Raw genomic sequence first — 24,872 nt, 5'->3', positions numbered from 1 at the left:
TTCTCATCAGATCCCTTGCCTCAGCATTGTGCATCAGATGGAGGACCATTCTAATAATAAGGAATTATTGTACTGAATTTCTAGACCAGTATTCCACTACCATCTGAAGGATTATGCTCTTGTGTTTGATGCTATCACATCTAGTGCCATATTGCTTCTAAAACAAACTTTCCAGCTTCTGAACTGACTTGTTTGAATTTGGATTCTGCTGACATTTCCACAGAATTCCATCGAATCTATTTTCCACTAAAAAAAAATTACAGCCATGATAGACATGCTTTTATTTCAAAAGGACATGGTCTCTGTTTGAAACGTGGTATACTACTGTGGGAATAGTTCTCTCCGTACGGGAACTGGAAGAAAAGCTGGTGTCTTCCCTCTAACACTAGATTATAAATAAGATTAAGCAAGTGTCTCTTTTCTCTTTCATATGTAGATGTGTTGTTTGGTTCCTTTTCTTACACTCCCAACAAATCAGATCAGTATTACATATCAATCTAATTCTGCTACTTGCAATAGATCATTTTCTTAAATCTAAATTGTCTATTCACCAACCTTCAGTTTTATTATTTGAAAAAGAACTCAAATATTATAACATTCCAAAAGAAAAAACACTAAATTATGTCTGCTGTGAAACAAATAATTTAAAATTTCACCTGGAATTATTTGTTAACGTGTTGACAATTGTCTAATTTCTTTCAATAAAGTTTGTTTAAAATAGGCAACATTATTCTGGAAAGTGTGACCGGAAGTGAGGTTTTTGATGCCGCATGCGGTGTAGGCGCTAGCGTAAAGCTGTCTCAGTCCGGTCTGCACACGTTTCTCTGCTGCGGCGAGGAAATAAAATGCGGAGCAGCAGGGAACTGGACCAGTCCGGAACCAGATCCACATTCACATGAACCAAACTGACCGGCTCGGCTCAGCACGGCCCGGTTCGTAGACAACATGACAGCAGCGGCGGAGCGAGCGGCAGAGGACAAGGAGATTTCCGCGTGACCGTCAGACAGACGCGGAGCCGACGTGTGGACCTCCGCCGCTTAGGGACGCAGCTAGCCGGCAGCTAACGGAGACATGTCCGCGGACGGAACCGGCAAGATACGCAGCCGCATCAAGAACCTGCTGCGCTCCCCGTCCATCAAACTCCGGCGGAGCGGACACAAGCACGACCCGAGCAACAAGGTCTCACACACACACACACACACACACACACACACACACACACACACACACACACACACACACACACACACACACACATATATTCTCCAGACCCCTAACCTTTACCATCGCTACTAAATCCCAAAACTTAAACTTGATCCCTAAACCTAACTCTAACCTGATTTTAGTCTTGCACCTAAAACCTGGTCTGGGCCTGAAGTTTGTGTCCTAATGAAACACACACACAGTAGGATAACAACATGAAGGAGTCCTCAGAGTGTGTCTGATCTGGATCTGTAGAGGTACAACAGGTCCAGGTCTCTGATGATCCTGAAGTGGTTCAATGGATTCATTCAGATAATCTTTGAACCTTCTCATCAGAACACATCATCACACCTGTGTGTTCAGGTTCTGGTTCTGACCCACGACAAACGTCATGAGACTGAGACCAGAATCTGTCCTCTTTCGGTTCCTTATATGGTTCGTTCTCTACAGGTTTTTATATCAGCGACTCTTCCAGAAGATTTTCAGAACTTTCCTTTGGAACGCTTCATGTTTCCAATAATTTATTCATACGTCTTCTGTTGGAACAACAGGACACACAGTGAAAAGTGGCTCAGTGTCCACAATTCAGCCGGTTCTTAAAACTGGGCCTGGCCCGGTTATTAAACCTGGTTCTGGACCTGAACATTAAACCTGGTCCTAAACCTGGAAATTAAACTTGGATCTGTACATTAAACCCAGACCTGGACCTGAAAATTAAACCGGGACCTAAACATTAAACGTGGATCCTAAACTGTGGACCTGGACTTTAAACCTAGACCTGGACATTAAACGTGGACCAGTCGTGAGGGGATTTTGGTGTGTGTAACTATGCAGGACTTCAGCCATCCGTTACACTGAAACTGGACGGGCCAGTTCTCCTGGTGTTGTGGGTTCCTCCACCTGTTCAAACAGCATTAGGGCACAAAGGTCCTGATAAACCAGGCTGTGGGAGTTCACACTTCATCAGAACCAGTTCAGAGTTTCCAGATAAGATAAAAGAACTGGTTTTGTTGTTTGACCGGACCATGGACTCATCATGGTATTACTGATGCTCAGAACCAGACTGGGATCAAACAAGCATGTTTTTACGAGATGCTTTCTAGCTAATTTCCATCCTTCTGGCAGGATAGGAGATGTACAGGATTAAAAGCTAGAAAGAATTCTGAGTAAGAAGATAAGAATAAAAAAAGAAACAGAAACATGAAGTGCGTTCCAGAGATGTTTGGTATGACGTGAAACTCATACAGAGTCTAAGCACATCTCAGATAAAAGATACAGAGCAAAGATTCAGGTTGATGGCAACAAAAACTACATAAAAACTCAGACGTCCAGGACTTTTCGTGTTTTTAGACGCAAGTTGGTGGACAGGGGGGATTTTTATTTTTGATTAAGGAAAATGTTCCACCTTCTTTTGCTTTGGTTTGTTTTCACACTGAACTTTACTGAACTGGACCAGACCACCTGGACAACTTCATGCAGTTACAACTGCAGCTCACTAGGGGGAGATATTCCCAGAAACAACCTCTGATCAAGAAGAAAGAAGAAGAAAATCCAGCTCACTGATTGGCCAAGACTGAAAACAGCTCATTCACCGTCAGTAAACAATGAAGCAACAATAAATTTCTGCAGTCTGGTTTTACTTGTGTTCAGACCTGATTCGGTTTTTACCAGAATCGGTCCAGTATGAGCAGCAGGAAAGGCAGCCAGAAAATCCACCACATTAATCTACGTCACTTCTTCTGTTTTACTAGATGTTTGCTTTCACACTGGAAGAGAACTGAACCAGAGGGGTATTGCACGAAACCAGAATAAAGCAATCCAGGATAATTAAGCAAGCCCAGCTTGACCTAGCTTGCGCGGCCTATCCTGGCTTAATTGGTTGCACGTTTGCTGAGCCAGGATGAGAAGGTGCGGCTAGGTTAAGCCAGGTGAAGATAGCTGGGATAAGTGCGTGTGCACGGCATACTGAAGCAGACCTCGCGATCGCTCACAGAATCACCGATGGGGAAATGGATAAAAGTCGCGCGTCCTACGTCACGGCCGCTGAACAACAGCTCCTGACGGAGTTCTCTGACGAAGTTAAGGATATTATAAGGAAAAAAGGCAATACCAATGCCATAAGTAAAGAACGCGAGAGAGCCTGGCAGACAATAGCCGACCGGCTCAATGCGTAAGTAGCCAAAAACTGTACAATTAATAAACAGTGCTCCACTGGAACTGTCATAATTAGGCTACAATTAAAGGAGTTACTTTTCAAATCCACTAATTGTTGTATACTTTAAGAGTGACAAGCAGGTGCATGTTACTCAGGAAATGTAGAGTATGATTAGGTGCAAACAATTATCCACAATGTGTCATTTAATCTATTTTCCTCATGTAACGTTTTTATCTATTTCATCTTTCTGTCCTTCATAAAGGACAAACCTGTCTGGCCATAAAAGGAACCGGCAGCAAGAAAAAATTAAATATAAGAACATTTTGCAGGCTGGTAAGTGACTCCAAAGTAGAAACTGTCCGCTTCATACAAGGTACACAAAGTACTGCAATTCTACTGCACATGACATTTCCTTTACAGACTTCACAAACTGTCAGAACGCTTTATTCAGGGCACCTGGAGAGAGAGAGAGAGCTGGCAGATGTTAAAAGCTGACTCAAAAAGAGCAAGCTCCAAGAAATGGAGCTGGATCTTGAGATTAAACGCCGGACACTCAGAAAACTGGACCTGGAAATCCAGTAACCGAAAATCTGTATCTCTCAATGACACAGTCATCTCCAAAGGCCAGGGGATGTGAGCTGTCCCTCAAGACTCGTTCACATCTGAATGCTCTTCTGAGGATTCGGGCTTCCTCGTCCAGCACATCCTCCGAAAAAAGGGCAAGCCATTATGAAGAGGGGACAGGTGAAGGGGAGTTGGACCTGAATATTCTACATTGCCCTCGTCACGGATTTCTTTGAATACACCTTTGTAATCTCATCCGCTGTGTTTTGTAATCTCAATTAATGCAATAAAACACATATTTATAAAACCTCTGACAGCAATTTGACGAGCAGTCTTCATTAGCATAGCAATATAACACTTGGCCTGATGAAATCATGCACTTATGACCAAGTTGATATTGTGTGATGAAATCGTGATCCTGTATTTAAATAAAATGACTAAAAAAAAAAAAAAAAAAACTTAAAAAAAAAAAATTTATATATATGCACTGCACTAGCACTACACGACAGCACCTGGGTCTAACTGGACTCAAAAGCGGTCTGACTAACACTTAATTATGACGTCCCATCTTGTTTGAATTCATGCTTGTGTTGTTCTTACTCTCAAATGTAAGTCGCTTTGGATAAAAGCGTCTGCTAAATGACTGTAGAATAGAATAGAATAATAATACTACAACTCGAATCCATATAAAAAGGCTGTTGCGATTACGAACAGATTTCGATTAAATGTACAGTGACTGTATATGTAATATTTTAATACTGGATGATTAAAATGACGCGCCATACTTAGGAAGACCATGGACATGCTGTAAAACACATTAATTCCTCACAGAATTGACGTTGGACATGCCGGTGACTCGCTAGGATTAATCTTAGCCTGAACAGTTAGCCTGGTCTGGAGCAGGCTAGCTGCAGCGGATAAATCACCACAGTAACTTGGCCGGGATTAGTTTGAGCTGCTTTCATGCAACCGACTTAGGGCTAAATTCAGCCAGGATAACCAACATATCCCGGCTTAATCGCTTATCTTGGTTTCGTGCAATACCCCTCAGGAGACCCCCAGTTTTCAATCGGACCAGAGGTCACTTCTTTGGTCTGAACCAGATTGAGAATGAGTGTTCACACTGCTCCATACAAACTAATGATGCACCGATTTACTTTTTTCACTTCTCATACCAATATCTGGGAATTAGTATCCGCTGATTTCCAACTAATACAGAAAAACTGCACTGAGTTTGCTGACAAACGACGTCTCATTGTGTAGAAACGACTGGGATCTTTCTTTTGGGCAAGGCAACATTTTTCCTAATTTTTAAAAAGAAACTTATAAATCTACTAGATTACTTATTGAATAACTGTGCACCAGTACAGCAATCTTAAATCACCTTTAACAATCTTAAAAGTCCCAATATGTCAAGTTTTTTCACATACATACCACTTGGTGTCAGTGACCTGCTTCTCAGAACTTTCACTGCACAGGTTTCCATCCATCCATCCATCCATCCATCCTGGGTCTTTCTCTGGTCTCACGCCTAATGTTTATTTAATGTTATATATATATATATATATATATATATATATATAAGAAGAAGAATAAAACGGTGGCCAAACTTTTGAGTTTGCAAGAGAAGACACAACTCTCTGATAGGTGGTGTTCTACCATTGAGGTAAAGTTTGAATCTTTTCATCAGCTGGTCCTGTTAGAGGATTTTAAGAGTGTATTCCCCAGAACATGTCAGAAGGAACTATAAAGATAAGACTTTATTGATGCAGTGGTGGGGAAATCAGCATGTAGCAGCAGCCGAAGTAAAAAGAGATGGACCATATGCATTAACATAGACGGGACAAAAATATAGATAATTAACCTGTTTGTGCATGAAGGAGAGCAGATGTAACAGTACATGAATAATATCATTATAAACTGACCAAGTCACAATTCTGAGAACTAAAAGTCATCTATATCTCTACCTTCCTCTCCACCTCCTCATCATCTCCTTTCTCTGAACTGCAGCTTCTGTTCCCTGACTAAATAACACTTTCATTCATGCTGAGGAAACAAGTTTTTTATTTAGTGACTGTTATTATAATCATTATTAATGATAATTTCTTTGTGACTTAAGCTTAACACTCTCTAAAATAACTCCTGATGTCTTCCTTTTCTTGTCTTTTCTCCTGAAGTTCTGACTAAAGCCACCTCTGGAACTAGCTAGCGCTAGCCAGAAGTGCTAGCTCTTTTAACAGAGTGACGCCAAGAATAACCATCATGTTCACAAGAAGGGAAAGAGCAGAGCCAATCAGAACAGTTGAAATGGGTTAAAGGGCAGGACTCTATAGTTACTGATAGAGAGCAGCATCACTCAGCTTTGCAATGAGAAATGATCAGTACAACTCAGTAATTGCTGGATATTGGTAGGGACATGTCTCTGCTGGCCCTATGTCTGGACTGGAGGTATGCATCTTCAGGACCTTAAAGATCTTCTGTAGGAAGCACCAGCTGAGATGTCAGAAGGTGAGGAAGGAGCTTATGAGTTTCTGTTCAGAGGATGAGCTTCTCCTGTGAAGCCATGCTGTTGTGATTGATGCAGGATGTGGTTCAGCATCGTCTTGCTGAAATCTGCAAGGCCTTCCTTGAAAGAGACGTTGTCTGGATGGGAGCAGATGTTGCTCTAAAACCTCCGTGTACTTTTCAGCATTGATGGAGCTTTACAGATGTGGAAGGTGCTAGGGCGGGGCGATATGAACAAAATCTTATATCTCGATATTTTTTACCTGAATCATGATATACGATATATATCTTGATATACTTTTTTTTTTGTCAAGTAACCAAAGAGACAGCTCTAATTTACAGCCTTCAGTGCTAAATATACTTTTATTAAGTAACAACAGCACATGTGCATTAAAACAAATGAATTAAATTAATGTACCTTTATATTAAATGCTTCTAAAACAAAATTAATTAAAAATAATTTTCAATGACCATAACAAAAAATACAGCTGTGCAAAATGCAAAAGAAAAGATGCTTTTAACTCAAAACAAACTATCTCGATATAAACAATATTCCTTCCTTCTATAGTGCGTCTGATAAAGTCTGGATATGTTTGAAAATCTCGATATATTGCCCAGCCCTAGAAGCTGCCCACGCCATAGGCACTAATGCAGCCCCATCCCATCAGAGATGCAGCTTTTCACCTGTCCACTGATGCTCCCTAACCTCTTTAGTCTGCATGACACGCCATCCATGCTTTCCAGAAACTAGTTCACATTGTAATCCAGCTTTCCACTTTGCCTCAGACCATTTTAAGTGAGCTTTGGTCCAGAGAAGACGGCACTGGTTCTGGATCCTGTTCACATCTGGCTTCTTCTTTGCACGATGGAGCTTTAACCAGCATTTGTGGATTTGTGTGTATTCTATTCTATTCTATTCTATTCTATTCTATTCTACAGTCATTTAGCAGAAGCTTTTATCCAAAGTAACTTACATTTGAGAGTAAGAACAACACAAGCAAGAATTCAAACAAGATGGGTCGTCATAATTAAGTGGTAGTCAGACTGCTGTGAGTCCAGTTGGACCCAGGTGCTGTCATGTAGTGCTTAACCTGATTAGTTGTCAAATGCTCCTCTAGGTGTTTCTGATTTGTACCAGTTATTTTTCCAGCCTGTTGCTACTCCTGTTCCAACTTTTTATAGACATGTGAGCTTATGGTTTCCATGAAATGGTAAAATGTCTTAGTTTCAACATCTGATATGTTGTTCACGTTCTCCTAGGAATATAATATAACTTGAATATTTTGGAATTGTGGTTGTAAATGACATGAACTTGTTCTCATAAATTGACCTGCAGGTCTTTAAAAACCTCGACCTGTGAATCACTAAGATGTTCAACAAGGAGATGTTCAACATTACTTTCTTAGTTTTTGTTGTTTGCAGTGAGTTTAAGTTTACAAGGAGCACCTAACCACACCATGAGCTTTTATCCAAAGCACTTTACATGTCTGTCACATTCACCCATTCACACACACACATTCACACACTGATGACAGCCATTCAAGGCGCTCAACCACGACCCATTAGGAGCTCTCCGGGATCGAACTGGCAACCCTTGGGCTACAGGATGACCACTCTACCCGCTGAGCCATGCCCCCTCATCTTTACAGTGCTGATGCTCAGCTAAATCCTCTGGGACTTTGTGGAAACATCTACATGTTGTAGAAATCTTCAGCCAGCAGATTATTTTTTCTTTGTTCTGATGAAGAAGTTTGATCTTCATGCTGTGGTGACAGTCAGACAGTCCAGGATCTGTTGGAGACTTTTCTGTTTGCTTGTGATGAGGACCGACTCATCTCTACAGGAATTAAAAGTAGATGTTTGAAGACTAAGTTTGTTGTGTTAGCAGCAGTGCTGTTATTTACATTTTTATGCATATCATTATCATCAGACTGCAGGAAGTATTTGTGAGCCAAAATATTTCTGAAGGTGTGGGAGTAAGCAAGTTGGTTCAGTTTTTATTCCCAACATGAATAAAGTGGAAATGAGACAGTGGATGATTCATCCTGACGGCTATCGCCAGGCTGATGTGAGGAATCTCTCTACTCTGAGCTCTGAGAAGGAAAATGGGTAAAAGTATAAATAGATTTTGTGCAGATGGAGGAGTCATGTGAGAGGAGTTCACACACAAACACACACTGCTTTTTGTAGTTAGCTGAACATTGAGCTTTTCAATACGATACCACACAGGTCCAAGTACAGTTCTGGCTCCATGATCCAGCCTCCCCAGGACACTTTTAGCATCATGAAGTATGAAGTAAGTGTGTTTGTGTTTGCATTCAGCAGTTTCGGAAGAAACAGCTGATGTGTGTGTTGTCAAACATCAGTTTTGCCTGTCTGCTGACTGTGAAGGGAGGTGGTCTGACTCAGACCTGAATGTACGTCTAGTTTTTCTCAGGAACTTTTTAAGGACGTTGTATCTCGTAAACTCAGCTGTTGATCAAACATGCACATGTACTGTCTTTATTTTTCCCAACAAGATCATGTAGACTCTTGTTGTGATCATGTGTGACTGAGATCAGTGTGACTTCCATTTCTGGAGGATATCTCTATTTCTGATCAGAAGAAACCTCTAGAAATAGGGAAGGAGCCCAGTGCATCCTGGGACGTCTTCCAGCAGCCTCTGCCTATAGCAGCAGAACTAAAGGGATGGAAGGATCACGAAGCCAGACCTACAATAAATTTATCAGAAAGGAAAGTTTGAAGTCTGATCTGAAGATAGAGAGGGGGTCTGATAACTGAAGCCAAACTGAGTTCTGGTTCCACAGAGAGGGGTCTGATAACTACGGCCCGACTGATTAATCGGCAGGCCTATTAAATTGGCCGATATCATCCCTTTTCAAAATGGCTAATATCAGCTGTTGTTTTGCCGATTAAACTCCGATAAATGCTGTTAAGTGTCGGGAGTCGTGCAGAATGATGCAGCCCGATGTATTCAGGTTGAACCGCTCACGGGCCATGCCCATAGCGCCAGCCTCTCTGAATAAGGGTGAAAAATTTCCCATTGTGCTTGGGACAGCAGATCTCTGCGTAGAGGTAACTGCTATGCTGGCAAGGACAGGAGCTGGATGATCTCCGCCCTCCAATGCTTCCCTGGCCACTGTGGGGCTATCAGAATCATGGACAGGCCCCATTCCCTCACCCTGACCAGGGTCGGGGGAATGAGGGCCACCGAGGGAAAGCAGAGAGGAGGGTCTTTGGCCACTCGTGAGCCAGTGCATCCACCCCCAGTGGGGCTCTCTGATCGGGCAGGGAGAAGAACAGGGGTCACTGAGTGTTCTCTACGGACGCAAACACATCCACGGTTGCCTGACTGAACCTTAACCAAATCTCCTTCACTACCTAGGGGTGCAGCTTCCAGTCTGCATACAGAGGGTCCCCCCTGGACAGCAGGTCCGCACCATAATTCAGAACCCCAGGTATGTGAGTTGCCTTTAGGGACAGCAGATGCACACTGCTCTATATTATCAGTCTGTGTGCCAGTGTGTACAACCGAGGTGACCTTAGTCCCCCCTGTCTGTTGATGTAGGCCACTACTGTGGAGTTGTCCGTCCTCACCAAAACAGGATGGCCTCTCAGCCAGGGGACAAAATGTTTTAGAACCAGTTGCATTGCCAGCAGCTCCAGGCAATTTATGTTGGTGGAACTCATGTGAGGGTCCCGTCCCCCATTCACTGTTCTCCCCTCGTGAGTGGCCACCCTGGCATCTGTCAAAACCATTTTCCTGGAGGACACAATTCCCAGCGGAACCCCCTCAGTCAGGAAACCTGGCCTCTTCCACTGGCGAAGTACTAGAGAACAGTGCATGGGCACCCTCACTAGACGACGGCCGTCACGGTGTAGATCCAAGCCAAGGGAGGCAACGCAGCGTTTGAAAACCCAAATTCCCCAGATGGCGTACCAGAATATCTGTATGTCAGGCCACCTCCTCACAGGTGGGGGCTGCTACCAGCCAGTCGTCTATATATGTGGCCACTCGAATGCCTCCCTCCCTCGGGGGGGTTACAGCAGCTTCGGTGCACTTTACAAAAACCCTCGGGCGAAGTGACAGGCCAAACGGTAGAACCACAAATTCGTAAACTATCCCCTGGAAAGCAAATCTCAGATACTTCCTGTTGGGAGGATAAATGGGGATGGGAAAATACGCATCCCTCAGGTCGATTGTCGTGAACCAGTCGCCCGCCTGCACAAACCACAGCAGAGCTGCATGGGTCAGCATCCTGAATTTGTGTTTCCTCAGGTGGCGGTTCAGTGCACAGAGGTCCAGGATAGCTCTCATTCCTCACCCTCCTTTTTTGGGATGAGAAATACCTACAGTAAAACCCGCAGAGGGTTTCCTCCACTGGGACAGCTCTGATGGCTGCTATTAATTTTAATGTGGAGATTTTCTACAGTAAAATATCACTCCGCTGCTAATCGCTTCCAGTTGCAGCACGCATCAAATTCAAAGCTCCACTTCTGGCTTACAAAACAATAACCCAAACGGCTCCGGTCTGCCTTCACTCCTTAATCCAGAGCTACACTCCCTACACAGTTACGCTCTGCCAGTGAAAGACGCCTAGTGCTCCCACCACAACGTGGCGCAAAATCAGTAGCCAGACTCTTCTCTGTTGTTTTTCGGTGGTGGAACGATCTTCCAAACTCCGTCCGATCCGCAGAGTCCTTATCCACTTTTAAGAGCAAGCTAAAGACTCAGTTGTTTAAGGAGCATTTACGCACTTAGTTTAGCTCTTCTACTATTTAACAGAATGAGTTAGAAAGATTTGTCCAGCTCTTTGGCTCAACCAAGTACTGAATAAGCTGTGTGCACTTATGCTCAAGATGATATTGTTTGATGAAATCGTGATCTTGTATTTAAACAAAATTACTTACAAAAAAAACTACAAAAAACTTTGTCCACAGCACCCATTTTGACTGAGTGCATGCAGCCCAGCTCTCCCCGTGAGCAGTGATAGGGCTGACAGGCCACTCTGTCAAAACTGGAGTGCTGGTGCCCTCTTGTGGGAGAGGCGAGCCGCACCTGCTAGCCCTGCGCTCTGTGTCCGCCTGGGGGTGGCACCATGGCGCTGGGCCTGTACTTGTCACAGCTGCGTCATTGCAGGCGGTTTGCAACCTTTTATTGCCATTTTTTATTCTTTTAATTTTTATTTTTGCACAATACAACAACGCCCTTGGCTTTTGACCTGGATGCGTATGTCAGGACAACTTTATTACATAATGTAAGGATGAAGTGTGTTCGTGACCACTCTGGTAACACTGCTGCTGCTTCTCTCTGGCTGGTCTGGGAACATGAACGCTGGCTCGGAGTCTGTACTCTCTGTGGAACAAGTCCTGTTGAACACGCTCTAGGACGGAGCGGGCCAAGGACAGAGTGGCCAGTATAGGGGGTGCCCCGTACTCGCTCTCCCTCGTAGAATAGGCTGTCAGGGTGTCCTCTTCTTCTTCCTCCCGGACGTTGTGGCGGCGGGAGGCGGCGGGGCCGTCTGAGCTCTAGCTTGAGGAGCTTGCTTCCTGGACCACGGAGTCTTGGGACCTCCAGGGGCTTGAGTAGCTGGCTGGGCTTTTGGCATCTTGGAGATCCTAAAATTCGGGATCGGATGATGTGGTGCTGGTGGAGCGGCAGGTGGAGCCCTCCTCAGGAGGCAGTGTTTCAGCACCTCGTCATCTCTCTTTTTCTCCTCACATCTCCTCTGCATTGAGGTGACTGCAGCACCAAAAAGACCGTGAGGGACGATCGGTGTGTCAAGGAGGTCCTCCTTTTCCTTCGTGGGGAGGGTGGTGAGCCCGAACCAGCGCGCCCTCTCCTGAAGAACCATGAGGCCCATGGCTCTCCCTGTGACTTGTATCGCCACTTTATGTAGGTGGAGGACGTGGTCAGTTATGACGCAGATTTCCTCCCAAAGGGTAGTGTCTGGTTTAGCCGTCATGTCCTCTTTTAGTTTGGCTTGGTAGGCCATGAGGATGGAGGAGGCGTTGAGGGCTCTGGTAAAAAGTGCAGCCGCCTTGTATCATTTATCAGTAAGGCTGGACTGGAAGCGGTCTGCTTTAAAGGGGAGGGCGTGAGCTAGGCCTAGACACGTTGCACACACGGGATGAGTGTCCCAGGTGGATATTTTATTTCCGCAAGGGCAAAGCTTGGGGTTTACACCGGGGTTGACAGCCATAGCCATGGTTAGCTATGGGGCAATCAGAGCTAGCCTGATATTTTAGCCCGCTTTGAAGCTTGTGCAGCCAAAAGCGTAACCTGACTAGCCATGAAAAGTAGGCCACAGTAGAGCTACTCCTCGAGGTATTGCTTCCTGTTAGCAAAGTGTTGCCACTTTGTTAGGAGAAATATTGCTATTTCTTTTCGGTGGAAGTATTTCTACTCAAGCTGATGAAAAGTATTGCTACTCTTCGTGAGCTTAGCAACTGCGTTGATGGGAACAAGTGCACAGTGACCAAGTTGTGCACCCAGTCGGTCGAAAGTTTAGCTTAGCGCCCAGGATACAGTTGTCGGAAGACTTCTGTGAGGAGCAAGAAGATGTTTTTGAATGACTACTGACGCTATGTCAGCCCTATATATGGGGCTCTGAGCTTCTCCGGACATAGATGTAGGTCACCAGTGCCAACCTGGTTGAGCTTCTGACAAGGTCACGCAGGAGGTGTTCCACATAGTGAGACATGAAACATGCTATGAAAGAGAACGACCATTCATGACTCCGTCAGCTGTAGGTTAAGGCGTATTTTAGGAGGAGAGATGTGAATGCAGAGGGGAGGAGGTTTATTCACTACAGCAACACAAACTTAACATTATTAATATTACTGTCTGTCTTCAGCCACCGTCATAATGTCATGTCTCTTAGTTATACTTTGACAGAAAATACAGGCTGTAACAGCGACTCACTATGTGTCACAATTAGTGCCAGACAAAGAAAATATTGGAGTAAAGAAAATGTAATTTAACATTAAAAGGTATCAGAAGGCTGCATAAATAATGTTTTGCTAACTTCTCTCATTTTGGTTATATAAGGCATACACCTTATAAATATTTTTCTAACTGTACTTTAACCTACTTCTAATTTGCATCAGCAAGAAGTACAAAAGATATATTTAATTAATCAATCATTCATTTATACAATTCATTTATAGATTGACTTATTTAAGGTTATATATTTGAATTTCCCAGTTATTTAATGCTTTGTCGCATGTTTTTGGAAATTCTTCTGTTGTTGGTGTAAGCGTTAATAAACCAAAAATTAGGTTAATTTATTAATTATATATTTTTAAAGAATCGGCTGATTAATTGGAATTTTTTTCTGCCAAATATCGGAATCGGTATCGGCCTCAAAAGTTCCATATCGGTTGGGCCCTACTGATGACTGAAGGTTTTGCTTCCTGAAGCCAAATGGGGAGCTGGCTCCACAGAGAGGGGTCTGATAACTGAAGGTTCTTCTTCACATTCTACATTTAGAACTTCTAGGAACCACCAGTAAAACTGTAGTCTGATGGGAATTTATTGAACTATGAGATCTTTTCAGATCCAGTGGAATTTGGTCACTGATTGGTTTCTTTAGGCTTATGGGGAAGTATACCTGAGTATCATCTGCATAGCAATAGCAAGTGTAGGACCTTGAGGAACTCCATGACTTACTGGAATTTATTAGATAAATATTACTACAACCAGCCTGATGTGGTTCCTTTAATCCCAGTAACATTTTCCAGCCTCTGTAGCAGAATGTTGTAATCAGTGACATACAAGAGGACAAGTGTCCTTTATCTAAGGCCATGAGAAAATCATCAGTAACCTCACTCAGGCATTCAGGTCCATATCAGACTCACCGTCTCCATGGCAACATCTCCCAAGGGATCATGGGAAATGCACTCTTCCATCTCTGTGGAAGATTGAGAGGACCATCCATCATTCATCCTTCTGTTACCAAGTTTCATCTTTGTTCCTTTATCAATCCTCAGGTGCAGTCACGCACACGTACGTGCACGATGTAGTACACACTGTGGTACTCTTAAAGTACTCCCATAATGACCTTTGACATTTGCTCTCCAGGTGACTTTAGAGAAGGTTCTGGGGATCACTTCTCCGGGGAACCGGGCCCTGGCCTGCGACCCCCGAACTGGACTGTTGGCCTATCCTGCAGGGTGAGTAAAATAATTCTTCTCTTTTGTAAGCCAGGGACAGGCCCGGGTCCATCTGAGTCTAGCTCAGGGACTCAGTCCAGAACCGTATCATCTGCAAGTGTTGGTTCAGTTTTCAGAACCTCAGTTCAGTGTCACTCAGACATGGTTAGACTTGATCAATAGTTTTTTCTTGTTGTGTAAATATTGATAATTCTCTCCACTTCAACTCAGTTTATGTGTATAGACATCAGAACACACACTCTGGTATTATGTATACGTGTATGTATGCATAAAAATGTGTGTGTGTGTGTCTCACAACACGGACGCACTGTACAGGAAGGGTCAGAGCAGGTCTATCTTCTGAGGAGACATCGGTCTTTTGGAGTGAAGGGGCCACTCCTGAGGACTTTCAGTGACTCTGTGGTGGCATCAGCTATCCTATACGGTGTGGTCATCACAGAGAGGGAGAGGAAGACACTGGATAAAGACATCAGGAAGTCCAGCTCTGTCCTGGGCTGTTCTCTGAACCCAGAACAGGAGGTAATTGACAAAAGGATCCTGGCAAAACTGACCTCCATGCTGGACCATGAGTCCCACCCCATGCAGAACGCCCTGTCTGCTCTGGAGAGCAGCTTCAGGGACAGTTACTTTAGTGTGTGTTCTTTTTGATATAAAAAAAAACACACAAATGCTTGTGCTTGCTGCACCTTAACCTTAACTTAACAGCAAAGCAGTTTCTCCCCGGAGAAACTAATAAAGGTTTACTTATTCTTTTTCTTATATACACCTGGTTCTGGAGCATCAGGACCAGTTCTTCTTATTAGAACCTCAGAGCAGCAGAACGCGGAAGCTGATTCAGCCGTTTTATTTAAACGCTACTCCACAAACACACGCTGATCTTGTGATTGATGACATCACAGGTTCATGGTCTGACACGCAGCCGGGCCTCCAACACACATTTCACCATTTGCACACTTGTGTTTTCTGGACAACTGTGATCCCAGAGGAATGATGGGAATGTCCGAGGGTGATCCATGGAAGCTTTCCAGCCTCCAGGTTTTTTTCCCCTCCAACACACACGCACACATACACACTGCCGTCCAATCAGCTGCAGGCCTGGGGGCAGTGTGGGCTGCTGATTGGTCAGGGTTTTTTCAGATTCTGCTTCAGTTTGTGGGAAGAATTCAGTCTAATGAGACAGAAGTGGGTCAGTAGATGTCACTGGAGGAGGGGAGGATTTAAGTCAGTTTAATGAATGATGCATTTATGAACCGGTGAATAAGAATGACGTGATGTTTACTGACCTGTTCTCTGCTGCAGTGTGTGCTCAGTGTGTGTGGTTCTATCACAGTCAGCAGAGGCTGTTTTCCTTCCTCCAGGATAGTTTTACTGGAGTTGGCCATCCTCAGAGTCTCTGAACCTCATCAGTCAGTCAGATGCAGGAGGAAGCAAACAGAAGATGAACTGTCTGGTTCCAGACAGAGAAGACACCCCTCCTCTTCCTCCTCCTGCTGCTTCTGCATTGCAGATGTGCTGCAGGGACACACACCTGCACACAAGCTGCCGTTTGTTATCTTCAACAACCAGTTTAATATCTGGATGGTTTAAACTCTGATTAAAGCCAAGGTAAAAAAAAAAAGTCCATTTTCAGACATGAAATAACCCTGAAGACTCCTCTAGATCACTTCCATCACCATCAGTATCTCAGGAGCGGTGTGTGTAACTCTGTGGGGTAAACAGTGATGGATAGCGACCCTTTAGGTGAGCTACAGAAGTTTTCCTGGCATTTGTATTCCGTCCAGGAGGTTTACAATCCAGCCACTAAATGTAGTGTTTATTAATAAAAAGCCAGTGACCTCACCATCCCACGAGCCACATGTGTGATTTAGACTGGCTGGTGTTTACTTGAAGAAGAATCTCAGGGATTCAAGATCAGATGAATAATGGAAACCAACACAGACTGAACCACATCTGAATGTTGAGCTTTAAAACGTTCACATGATGGAAAATAAATGTGTAGACATTAAATCAGGATATAGTGGAAACCTTCCTCCTCTTTAGAGTCTCAGACCAAATAGTGTTAGTACCTAGTTCTAATAACCAGGTGCAGTTGGACTTTCCTCATATTCTTCCTGAAGAATGTCTGACAGATGATTCCTGGATCCATGATTGATCCAGTTTGGATCATTGAATCGATGTATCAGTGGAGATCAGTGTACTGAAACACTTGTGGTTATTCTTTATTTACATCCCGTCACCCTGATGCTCACACAGCGTTTGTGTTTGTGTCCATCTGCCTCTCCGATGTGTCCACACACGTCTGTTGACACCACAACATTCAGCGGACCTGGTCCACGTCTCCAAACATATCATGTTCTCAGTGAGGAGGGGTCCCTAAGTTTCTCAAACTCAACTTTGTTCAGGTTACACATTTAGTTCAATCTGGTCTCCAGTGGGTCAGACCAGTAAAATAACAGCACATTAACCTATAAATAAAGAAAACATTTTTCTCTTGATTATAGTCCAAAGAAGCACGTTATCACTGAGGGTGTGTTCACCCCAGTTGGCCTGGGTGGAGTTCCTCTGTGTCTGCAGTGTTTGTAGTGGGTGTGTTCATGTTTGCATCTCCTCTACCACATGAATGTCTGACTGCTTTGATATGAAGACATCTGAGAACAAGTTCGGACCATTTGTTCCCATCTCCATGGTGATCACAGTAACAGACAGCTCCTGCTCTTCGTAACATGTCCTCCATGACTGACTGTGTTGACTTGGCCATTTTGTGTCTGCAGGTGTGTTATTGTCCTGCTGAATCCTCGGAAAAACAAACAGCATCACATCTTCAACAGCTCCAGGTAAAACTTAATTGGTCAATCAGATTCCTCCTCAGGGATCCGTGCGTTTAGAATATTATCATGGTATCATTCGTCTGTGAGAGCGTAGCAACCCTCCCTGTTCAGCTGACTCAGTGAGTGCTGTGTTTCCAGGAAGGCCATCACCACCTTGGCTTTTTCTCCAGATGGGAAATATGTTGTTACAGGGGAGGTAAGTTTTTCTGATGCCAACTTCAGCTTCAGCTTCACACACAACCATGCTTTAATCCCCCACTGTCTTCCCTCAGAGTGGTCACATGCCAGCGGTTCGGGTCTGGGAGGTGTCGGATCATCAGCAGGTCTCTGAGCTGCAGGACCATAAATATGGCGTCGCCTGTGTGGCTTTCTCTCCCAACGGCAAATACATTGTCAGCGTGGGATACCAGCACGACATGATGGTCAATGTCTGGAGCTGGAAGGTAACAGATCAGGGACCAGGTCCATCAGAACCAGTATTCCTGTCATTAACCCTTAAAACTCCATTAGATCCCCCCGAGCGCTATCACTTCTATCATCACCAGTGTCAGAGGAACGGTAGTGTTTAACTCTGGGGGGTAAACTGTGATGGATATTTTACCTTTTAGATTATCTATTGAAGTTTTCAGACATTTCTATCCCGTCCAGGAGGTTTACAATCCAACCACTACATATAGTTTTTATTCAGAGACTCTATCTGGTAAATTCGCAATGATCCATGATAACAGCATTATTAATCACATTTCATCATAAAAACATCACTATCACTACTGTGTTGCTAAGAGACCTCTAGACCTGGACATGATGATGAAGCCACTTCCTGTCAAACTTTCCACCAATCAGAGAGCTTAGATTGGCGGTAACGTCCAATCAGGAGCAGCCAAAGATCAACCAGTGAGCAGAAAGTTCTATGTGTGTGTGAAAAGAAGAAAAATAATGCTCCTCTATGGCTGGAATAAAGCCAAGAAGACGTTTCTGATGCAGCTGAGCTGGAGCTGGTTTAGTGAGGATAGCAGGTAAATAGTAGCAGGAATAACTGGAAATAATTTCTGTTGTGTGTTTGTATAAATTCCAATATTTTTCTCCTGAAATCCAAGACTTGAGAGAATGATGTGCAGCTGAGAAAAGGTTTGATCACTGTTGATCTGTGATCTGTGTGTTATTTCTACAAAGTTCTGGTAGTAATAAATTCTGCTTTCTGCTTCTGGTCGGCCTTTATGCTGCTATATCTATTCATACATTCATTTTACATCATTTTAGCCTCATAATCTGACGGCTGAGAAACATGTCTGATGCTGACTGAGATTAAAGATTATATATGTGTGTGTATATATATATATATATATGTATATATATATGTGTATGTGTGTGTATATATATATATATATATATATATATATATATATATATATATATATATATATATATGTATATGTATATATATATGTATATGTATATATATATATATATATATATATGTATATGTATATATATATATATATGTATATGTATATGTATATGTATATATATATATATATGTATATGTATATGTATATGTATATGTAACTAGCTTTGAGTTTTAAGGATTAATCTTGTTGTTTTTTTATTAGAAAAACATTGTGGTGGCAGCCAACAAGGTTTCCAGCAAAGTGACGGCCGTCTCCTTCTCAGAGGACAGCTCATACTTTGTTACTGCCGGCAACCGACATGTGAAGTTCTGGTACCTGGACCACACCAAGACTTCCAAGGTGGACTCCTCCTGGTGATGTTTCATCATCTGCGAGTCTGCGGGTTTCTAACCGATGGTGTCCTCCTGCTGCAGGTCAGCTCCACCGTCCCTCTGCTGGGGCGTTCAGGGCTGCTCGGAGAACTCAGGAACAACTTCTTCAGTGATGTGGCATGTGGGCGGGGCCAGCAGTCCTCCTCCACCTTCTGCATCACTTCTTCAGGTCTGCTGTGTGAGTTCAACGATCGGAGGCTCCTTGACAAGTGGGTGGAGCTACGGGTGAGTCACAGCCGTGGGAATCATCAACTTGTTGTTAATACAGAAACGCTGCTGCTGGGACAGATAAGATCCAGAGGTTCTGAAATCTGGCAATTCTGATCTCTCTGTCGGGCTTTATGTTTCCTGAACCCACCGTCCATTTCATCAGGTCCTTTCCCTTCATTCTTATGTCTTCCTCTAGATACAGGATCTATTTCTCTACATTTTAATTCTGTAGCTACTTTGAAATCAGCTAGCAGCCTTGCTAGCGTCCTGTTTAAATTAAACATTACTTAGCTCTAGCTTAATTAGTGCAAGTAACGTAGATGCTGAAGCATTTTTCTAGTTTGATCTGAGCATCTTTTAGTTTATTTTCAGCTCCAGTGTGAACTTAATGAACTGAGTTGATGTGTAGTCCCTAGACACACTCACTGAAAACTACATTATCTTGAAATTAATCTATCCAGGCCTAGAAATATGTTTCTGTCCTCCTCCTCCAGTCACCTGTCAATCATTTGAGGTGGTACCTGGAATGTCCAATCAGCAGCAGCCTGAGGCATTGATCCAAGGCAGGATGGATCCATGCTTCCATGTTGTTTCCACCCATCGATCAGCAGTTTCTGAAATACTCAGACCAACAACCATGCCACGTTCAAAGTCGCTTAAATCCGCTTTCTTCCTTATTCTGATGCTCAGTTTGAACTTCAGCAAGTCATCTTCACCATGTCTACGTGACTAAATGCTGCCACGTGATTGGCTGCTCAGATATTTGTGTTGGCAGGAAGTTGAACAGATCGAGCTGATAAAGTGGATGGTGGGTGTTTATTTACTTTTCTCTGTATTTACTTGTTGGTAATCTTTGCTCTGCATAGACTGAACAGATGAACAAGTTTTCTACAGAACCCGAACTTTGAGTTCTTGTGACTTGTCAGCTCTAAGTGTGTCCAAACCTGCTCTAAAGCCAACTTCTTCTGCTTCCTCCTCTGCTTCCTGTGCAGAGACTCGACTCTGCCTCTGTAAGTCGGGGTCTCGTCTCCTAATCTCACATAGACATGCAATCACAGCTCCATCTTCCATCACATTGCATTGAACACAAACTCATCTCAGCTTTCAGACGTTCTCCAGGATAACGCTCCTCAACATAAACCCCTCCCTCAGCACGGCTCTTACAGAGCATCGTTTAAATCCTGAAGCTATGGACACCCGACCCCTTGCTCTGTCTCACCTGGATGGTGCTCACCTGCTCTATTACATCGTATCAGCATCTTCACGTTTCCACTGCAGAACCATCAGTACATCACTCAGCACCTGAACTTATGTCCAACTCTGTCCACCTGTCTGTTTGTCCGCAGACGTCCCAGGCTACCTGTCTGTCTGTCACAGAGGAGTTCATCTTCTGCGGATGTTCTGATGGGACGGTCCGAGCCTTCAGCCCCCTCAACTTGCACTTCCTCTGCACGCTGCCCCACCCCCACTGCCTGGGAGCTGACGTTGCCGGCATGGTCGACACCAGGTAACACACACACACACACACACAGTGGCAGTCTGACCTCATCATGAGCTCATCATGGACCGTTGGCATGGAAACCACAGAATCAGTACCAGAGCTTGTGTTTTAAGTCAGGGGTTCTTTACTTCAGTACAAAGTGACTTCCGGGGCCCATTCAAATATTGCCTGCATATTAGTTACATCGATCTCACTGTTGGTTTTATTTGTATTCAGTAATTAAACCAAATCCACTCCTAGTTTAACAGCTAAAGCCTTGTCATGACAGGTCATGATCAATGTTGGGTGGTAACATGTTACTGTAACGTGTTAGCGTACTCTAAAGCATATGAGTCAAACTCAAGACCTGCGGCCCACATCCGGCCCATGAATGAGTTATCTTTGACCCACATGATAATATTTAATCACTATTAGAGCTGGCCTGCTGATAGAGTGCATGCACCACCATAACACTACAAGTCCCACAATGCACTGCCAGCGCGTTGGTGGTCAATCAGCACAAGATCAGTCCGCCAGTTCTTGTTCTCTAGAAGCCTGACTCATTTTTGTCAACACCTCTCCCCACAAATGGCTAAGGGAAAAGTGGACTTAGAAAACAGAGAATATGTTTGTAGATGTAAATGACAAAGCTGTGTCTTCTGTGTGGAGACAGCGAGGCTGTAATTAAAGAATAAAACGTAAGAAGACACTTTGAAACGAAGCACCACGACAGATACAAGCATCTGGACAGAAAACTAAAACTAACCCTTTAGGCGCCAGAGTTTTTAAAGTGTTTAAGGCAAACTGTGAGCTAACATACATGTTACTGCATTCCAGCTCAGCTTCTCATGGATAACAGGAATATTTTTTGGTGTCTTTAAATAATAACTTCTGCATCCTGCAACCAGCAGGTGCTAAACACAGTTTTTTGCAGCCCTGTAGGTGGCGCTCGAGGCTCCAGGGTAAAGAATAACTGATTTAAGTCATTTTGAAAGGTCTCGCTTTCTTTTAATCCTCAGTCTCTGTTCACTCTGCTCTTCCTCCACCTCAGCCAGCTGTTCTCCCGCAGAGCGGACTCTCGTTACCCAGACACGGTGGCGGTGAGCTATGACCCCACCAATCACTGGCTGTCGTGCGTCTACAATGATCACAGTGTTTACGTTTGGGACGTTCAGGACCTGCAGGACCTCCACAGAGCAGGAAAAATGTACTCGGCCCTCTACCACTCCTCCTGTGTGTGGAGCCTGGAGGTCAGTCTGTGTGTTTCAGTCATATGTTCTGCTTTCCGTTTAGTTTGTTTTAATTCTCCTGTCTTTAATGCTCCTTTTACAGATCACTGTAATGCTGTTAATGTTTCATATGAAGCACGTTGAGTTGTGTTGTACATGAAATGTGACGTTCAAATAAACCTGCCTGACCAAGGAAATGCTGGGAAAAAGTCAACAGATGTTACCTGCAGTGACTGACTGCTCCCTCTGCAGGTGTACTCAGAGGGGAAAGAAAGAGGAGAGGTGAAACACCCTTCTGGATCCTTCCTGTCCTGCTCCTCTGATAACACCATCCGACTGTGGAACATTGACGGACACAACATCCTCCACAGGAACATCCTGAGCCACGTACGGCAACACACGCCTACACCTGTACGTCCACCTCCCAGTCATAGCTTACACACCTCTGATTTTGACCCTGCAGGATTTACAGAAGATCATTTATGTGGATGACAACGTGAGCAGCCTCCTTGACACAGAGAACATCACTGTTGCTGGTGGAAACTCTGAGAAGACGAGCTCTTTGGGGTCAGAGTGGCAGCAGATGGACCAGACCAGGGTGGGCATTAAGACCCTGAGAGTTAGTCCAAACGGAAAGCACCTGGCCTCTGGAGACCGCATGGGGGTCCTCAGGTGAGGCGTCAACAGGAGCTTGGGTTTGACGATGAAGTTTCAGTCTATGTGATGTAATGTTTGTGTCCCAGGATCCACGACCTGGACAGCATGGAGGAAATCCTCAACGTCCAGGCTCACGATTCCGAGATTCTCTGCCTGGAGTTTTCCAAACCAGATACAGGTGAGCGTGACACACAGCAGGTCTCATAGTGCAGAGAGGAAGACATGTTTTATAAAACACGACTGGAGACATAATCACATGCCACCAATGTGATCTATGAAGAGAACACACACAGAACACAACATGTCTCTATCAGCCTGAAGCTGTCTGGAAAATATGTCTGAATTCCCTGCATGGAAGATTTTTCTGTTTTGCTTCCTGTATCACGTTAGAGCAAAATAACAGACGTAAACATCAAGAAACAACTGAAATGTTGTGGAATCTCATCACGGTGTCCTGAAACCAGATCAGGACATAAATCTGTCCACTTTCCAGGTTTGTTTGTTTCTAGCTGTGTATTTATACAACATTAAACGTCTTCAGCTGGGCCACTCATGAAAGATAACTCAATCTTCCATATGTTTACAAATAAAACTGATATTTAGTGTTTGTTTTTTAATTAGAAATAAGGAACCGAACTCAAGTTTTTACAACACAAATTCTTGACCTGAAAACAATAATAAGATAAAGTGGCCCAGACCCAGGATGACGTACACCGGGCCATACTGGTGACCAGCATGTCAACGCTGGTCAGCTTTATCCGGTTTTCTGTGAGCAGAACTAAGAGATTTGGATGACATTTTTGGAAATCTCTGAACGGGATAAGGAACAACTGTTTAGATTTTGGGGGTGATCTGTATCACCACCGGAGGGGGTCATTCTGACACCGTACCAACGCAGCATAAAAATGATTAAGGTGGCATTTACAAAGGCCATTTTTCCCCCTTTGAAACTTTATCATTCAGAAGTGGACAAAGCTTCAGTAAATAACTAATTGATTAGCATGTGGGATTACTTTGGGATTGTATTTCAGTTAGAAAATGTCACATTTTCTAACAACATTCACAAATCAGCTAACATATAACAAAATAAAAAAAAAAGTTTAAATTTATTTAAATATTTTTTAACACTTTATTTATTTTTTAAGAACATGTAGAAAATTTGGACATACAGAAGGAAGACAAAGAAACATAAAAATACAAGCCTAAAAAAAAGAACATGTCTGGATTTCCATGTCTCTACAAGTTGTTATATATTTGTTATAATAAAGGCATCCTTACCCTAGTGCTGTATTAACAGTTAATCTCTCACACTTTTCTCAACATGGATCTTCCTGAGTCCTTATTTTAAGGGTCAACAATTCCATTACATATATCTCACATTTTATACACCTGTCCTGCTTTGTGCTGGCAGATCTGCTTTGTACCATTTTCTTGCTTTCTTGCAGACTTCTAACACGATCCTCAGTAAATATCTGTCCTCTTTTATTACAGCATGGCCTGATTTGTCTCCCAAATACAATAACACACATGACTTGGGTCTATAATAGCTCAGAAATCTGATAATTACCTGATGTGCAGCCTCCCAAAAAAACCAAGATTTTAGGGCAAAACCAAAATACATGAGAGTGGTTTACGTTCATATCTCCACAGTTTCTCCAGCATGGCTGTGGCAGAGGTGTGAATTTATTCGTAATGCTGGGTGTAATAAAAAATATAACCAAGTTCTTCCAGCAATATGACCTCCAAACCCGCAATGGTGTGAATGTCTGCTGTGTTCACGAAGCTTCTGATACAGTCACAGCTCATGAAGTTGTTTTTCCTTTTCTCTGCATTAGGTGTCTGTACACTGTTGATGTGACTCTACTCTTCTTTAAGTTGTATGTTTCCACTATGGTTCTACTTATTTCATTTTTATCCAGGTTTACCTTGTGTTTTACTTCTTTGTAATAAAAAAAAAAAAAAAAAAAACTTGCAAAAACCTGTAATGGTTTTTGTTTCATGTCCTGGAAATGGAAGAAGTTTCCGTTTTTTATTCATGTACATAATGCTGTTAAACCGTTTCGCCTCCATTGTTTAAATCTCTGCT

The 24,872-nt window shown here is 43.4% G+C and overlaps 1 protein-coding gene across 1 annotated transcript in view; it reads left to right on the top strand.

Moving 5' to 3' along the window:
- Nucleotides 1–772: 772 nt before the first annotated feature.
- The window catches only part of mapkbp1 (mitogen-activated protein kinase binding protein 1), a 44,140-nt gene continuing 20,040 nt past the window's right edge, over nucleotides 773–24,872 (top strand). The window contains 13 exon segments of the mRNA XM_041971673.1: nucleotides 773–1,179; nucleotides 14,511–14,602; nucleotides 17,374–17,436; nucleotides 17,569–17,626; nucleotides 17,703–17,873; nucleotides 19,041–19,178; nucleotides 19,253–19,435; nucleotides 20,413–20,430; nucleotides 20,767–20,927; nucleotides 21,952–22,150; nucleotides 22,382–22,516; nucleotides 22,593–22,801; nucleotides 22,873–22,964. Coding sequence (XP_041827607.1) covers nucleotides 1,072–1,179; nucleotides 14,511–14,602; nucleotides 17,374–17,436; nucleotides 17,569–17,626; nucleotides 17,703–17,873; nucleotides 19,041–19,178; nucleotides 19,253–19,435; nucleotides 20,413–20,430; nucleotides 20,767–20,927; nucleotides 21,952–22,150; nucleotides 22,382–22,516; nucleotides 22,593–22,801; nucleotides 22,873–22,964 — 1,627 coding nt within the window. The 5' untranslated portion in view covers nucleotides 773–1,071.

Source organism: Melanotaenia boesemani, chromosome 20 (genome assembly GCF_017639745.1).
Source record: "Melanotaenia boesemani isolate fMelBoe1 chromosome 20, fMelBoe1.pri, whole genome shotgun sequence".
Classification (NCBI taxonomy): domain Eukaryota; kingdom Metazoa; phylum Chordata; class Actinopteri; order Atheriniformes; family Melanotaeniidae; genus Melanotaenia; species Melanotaenia boesemani.
The sequence above is the reverse complement of the archived record's forward strand: the minus strand, read 5'-3'. Positions and strand labels throughout refer to the sequence as shown.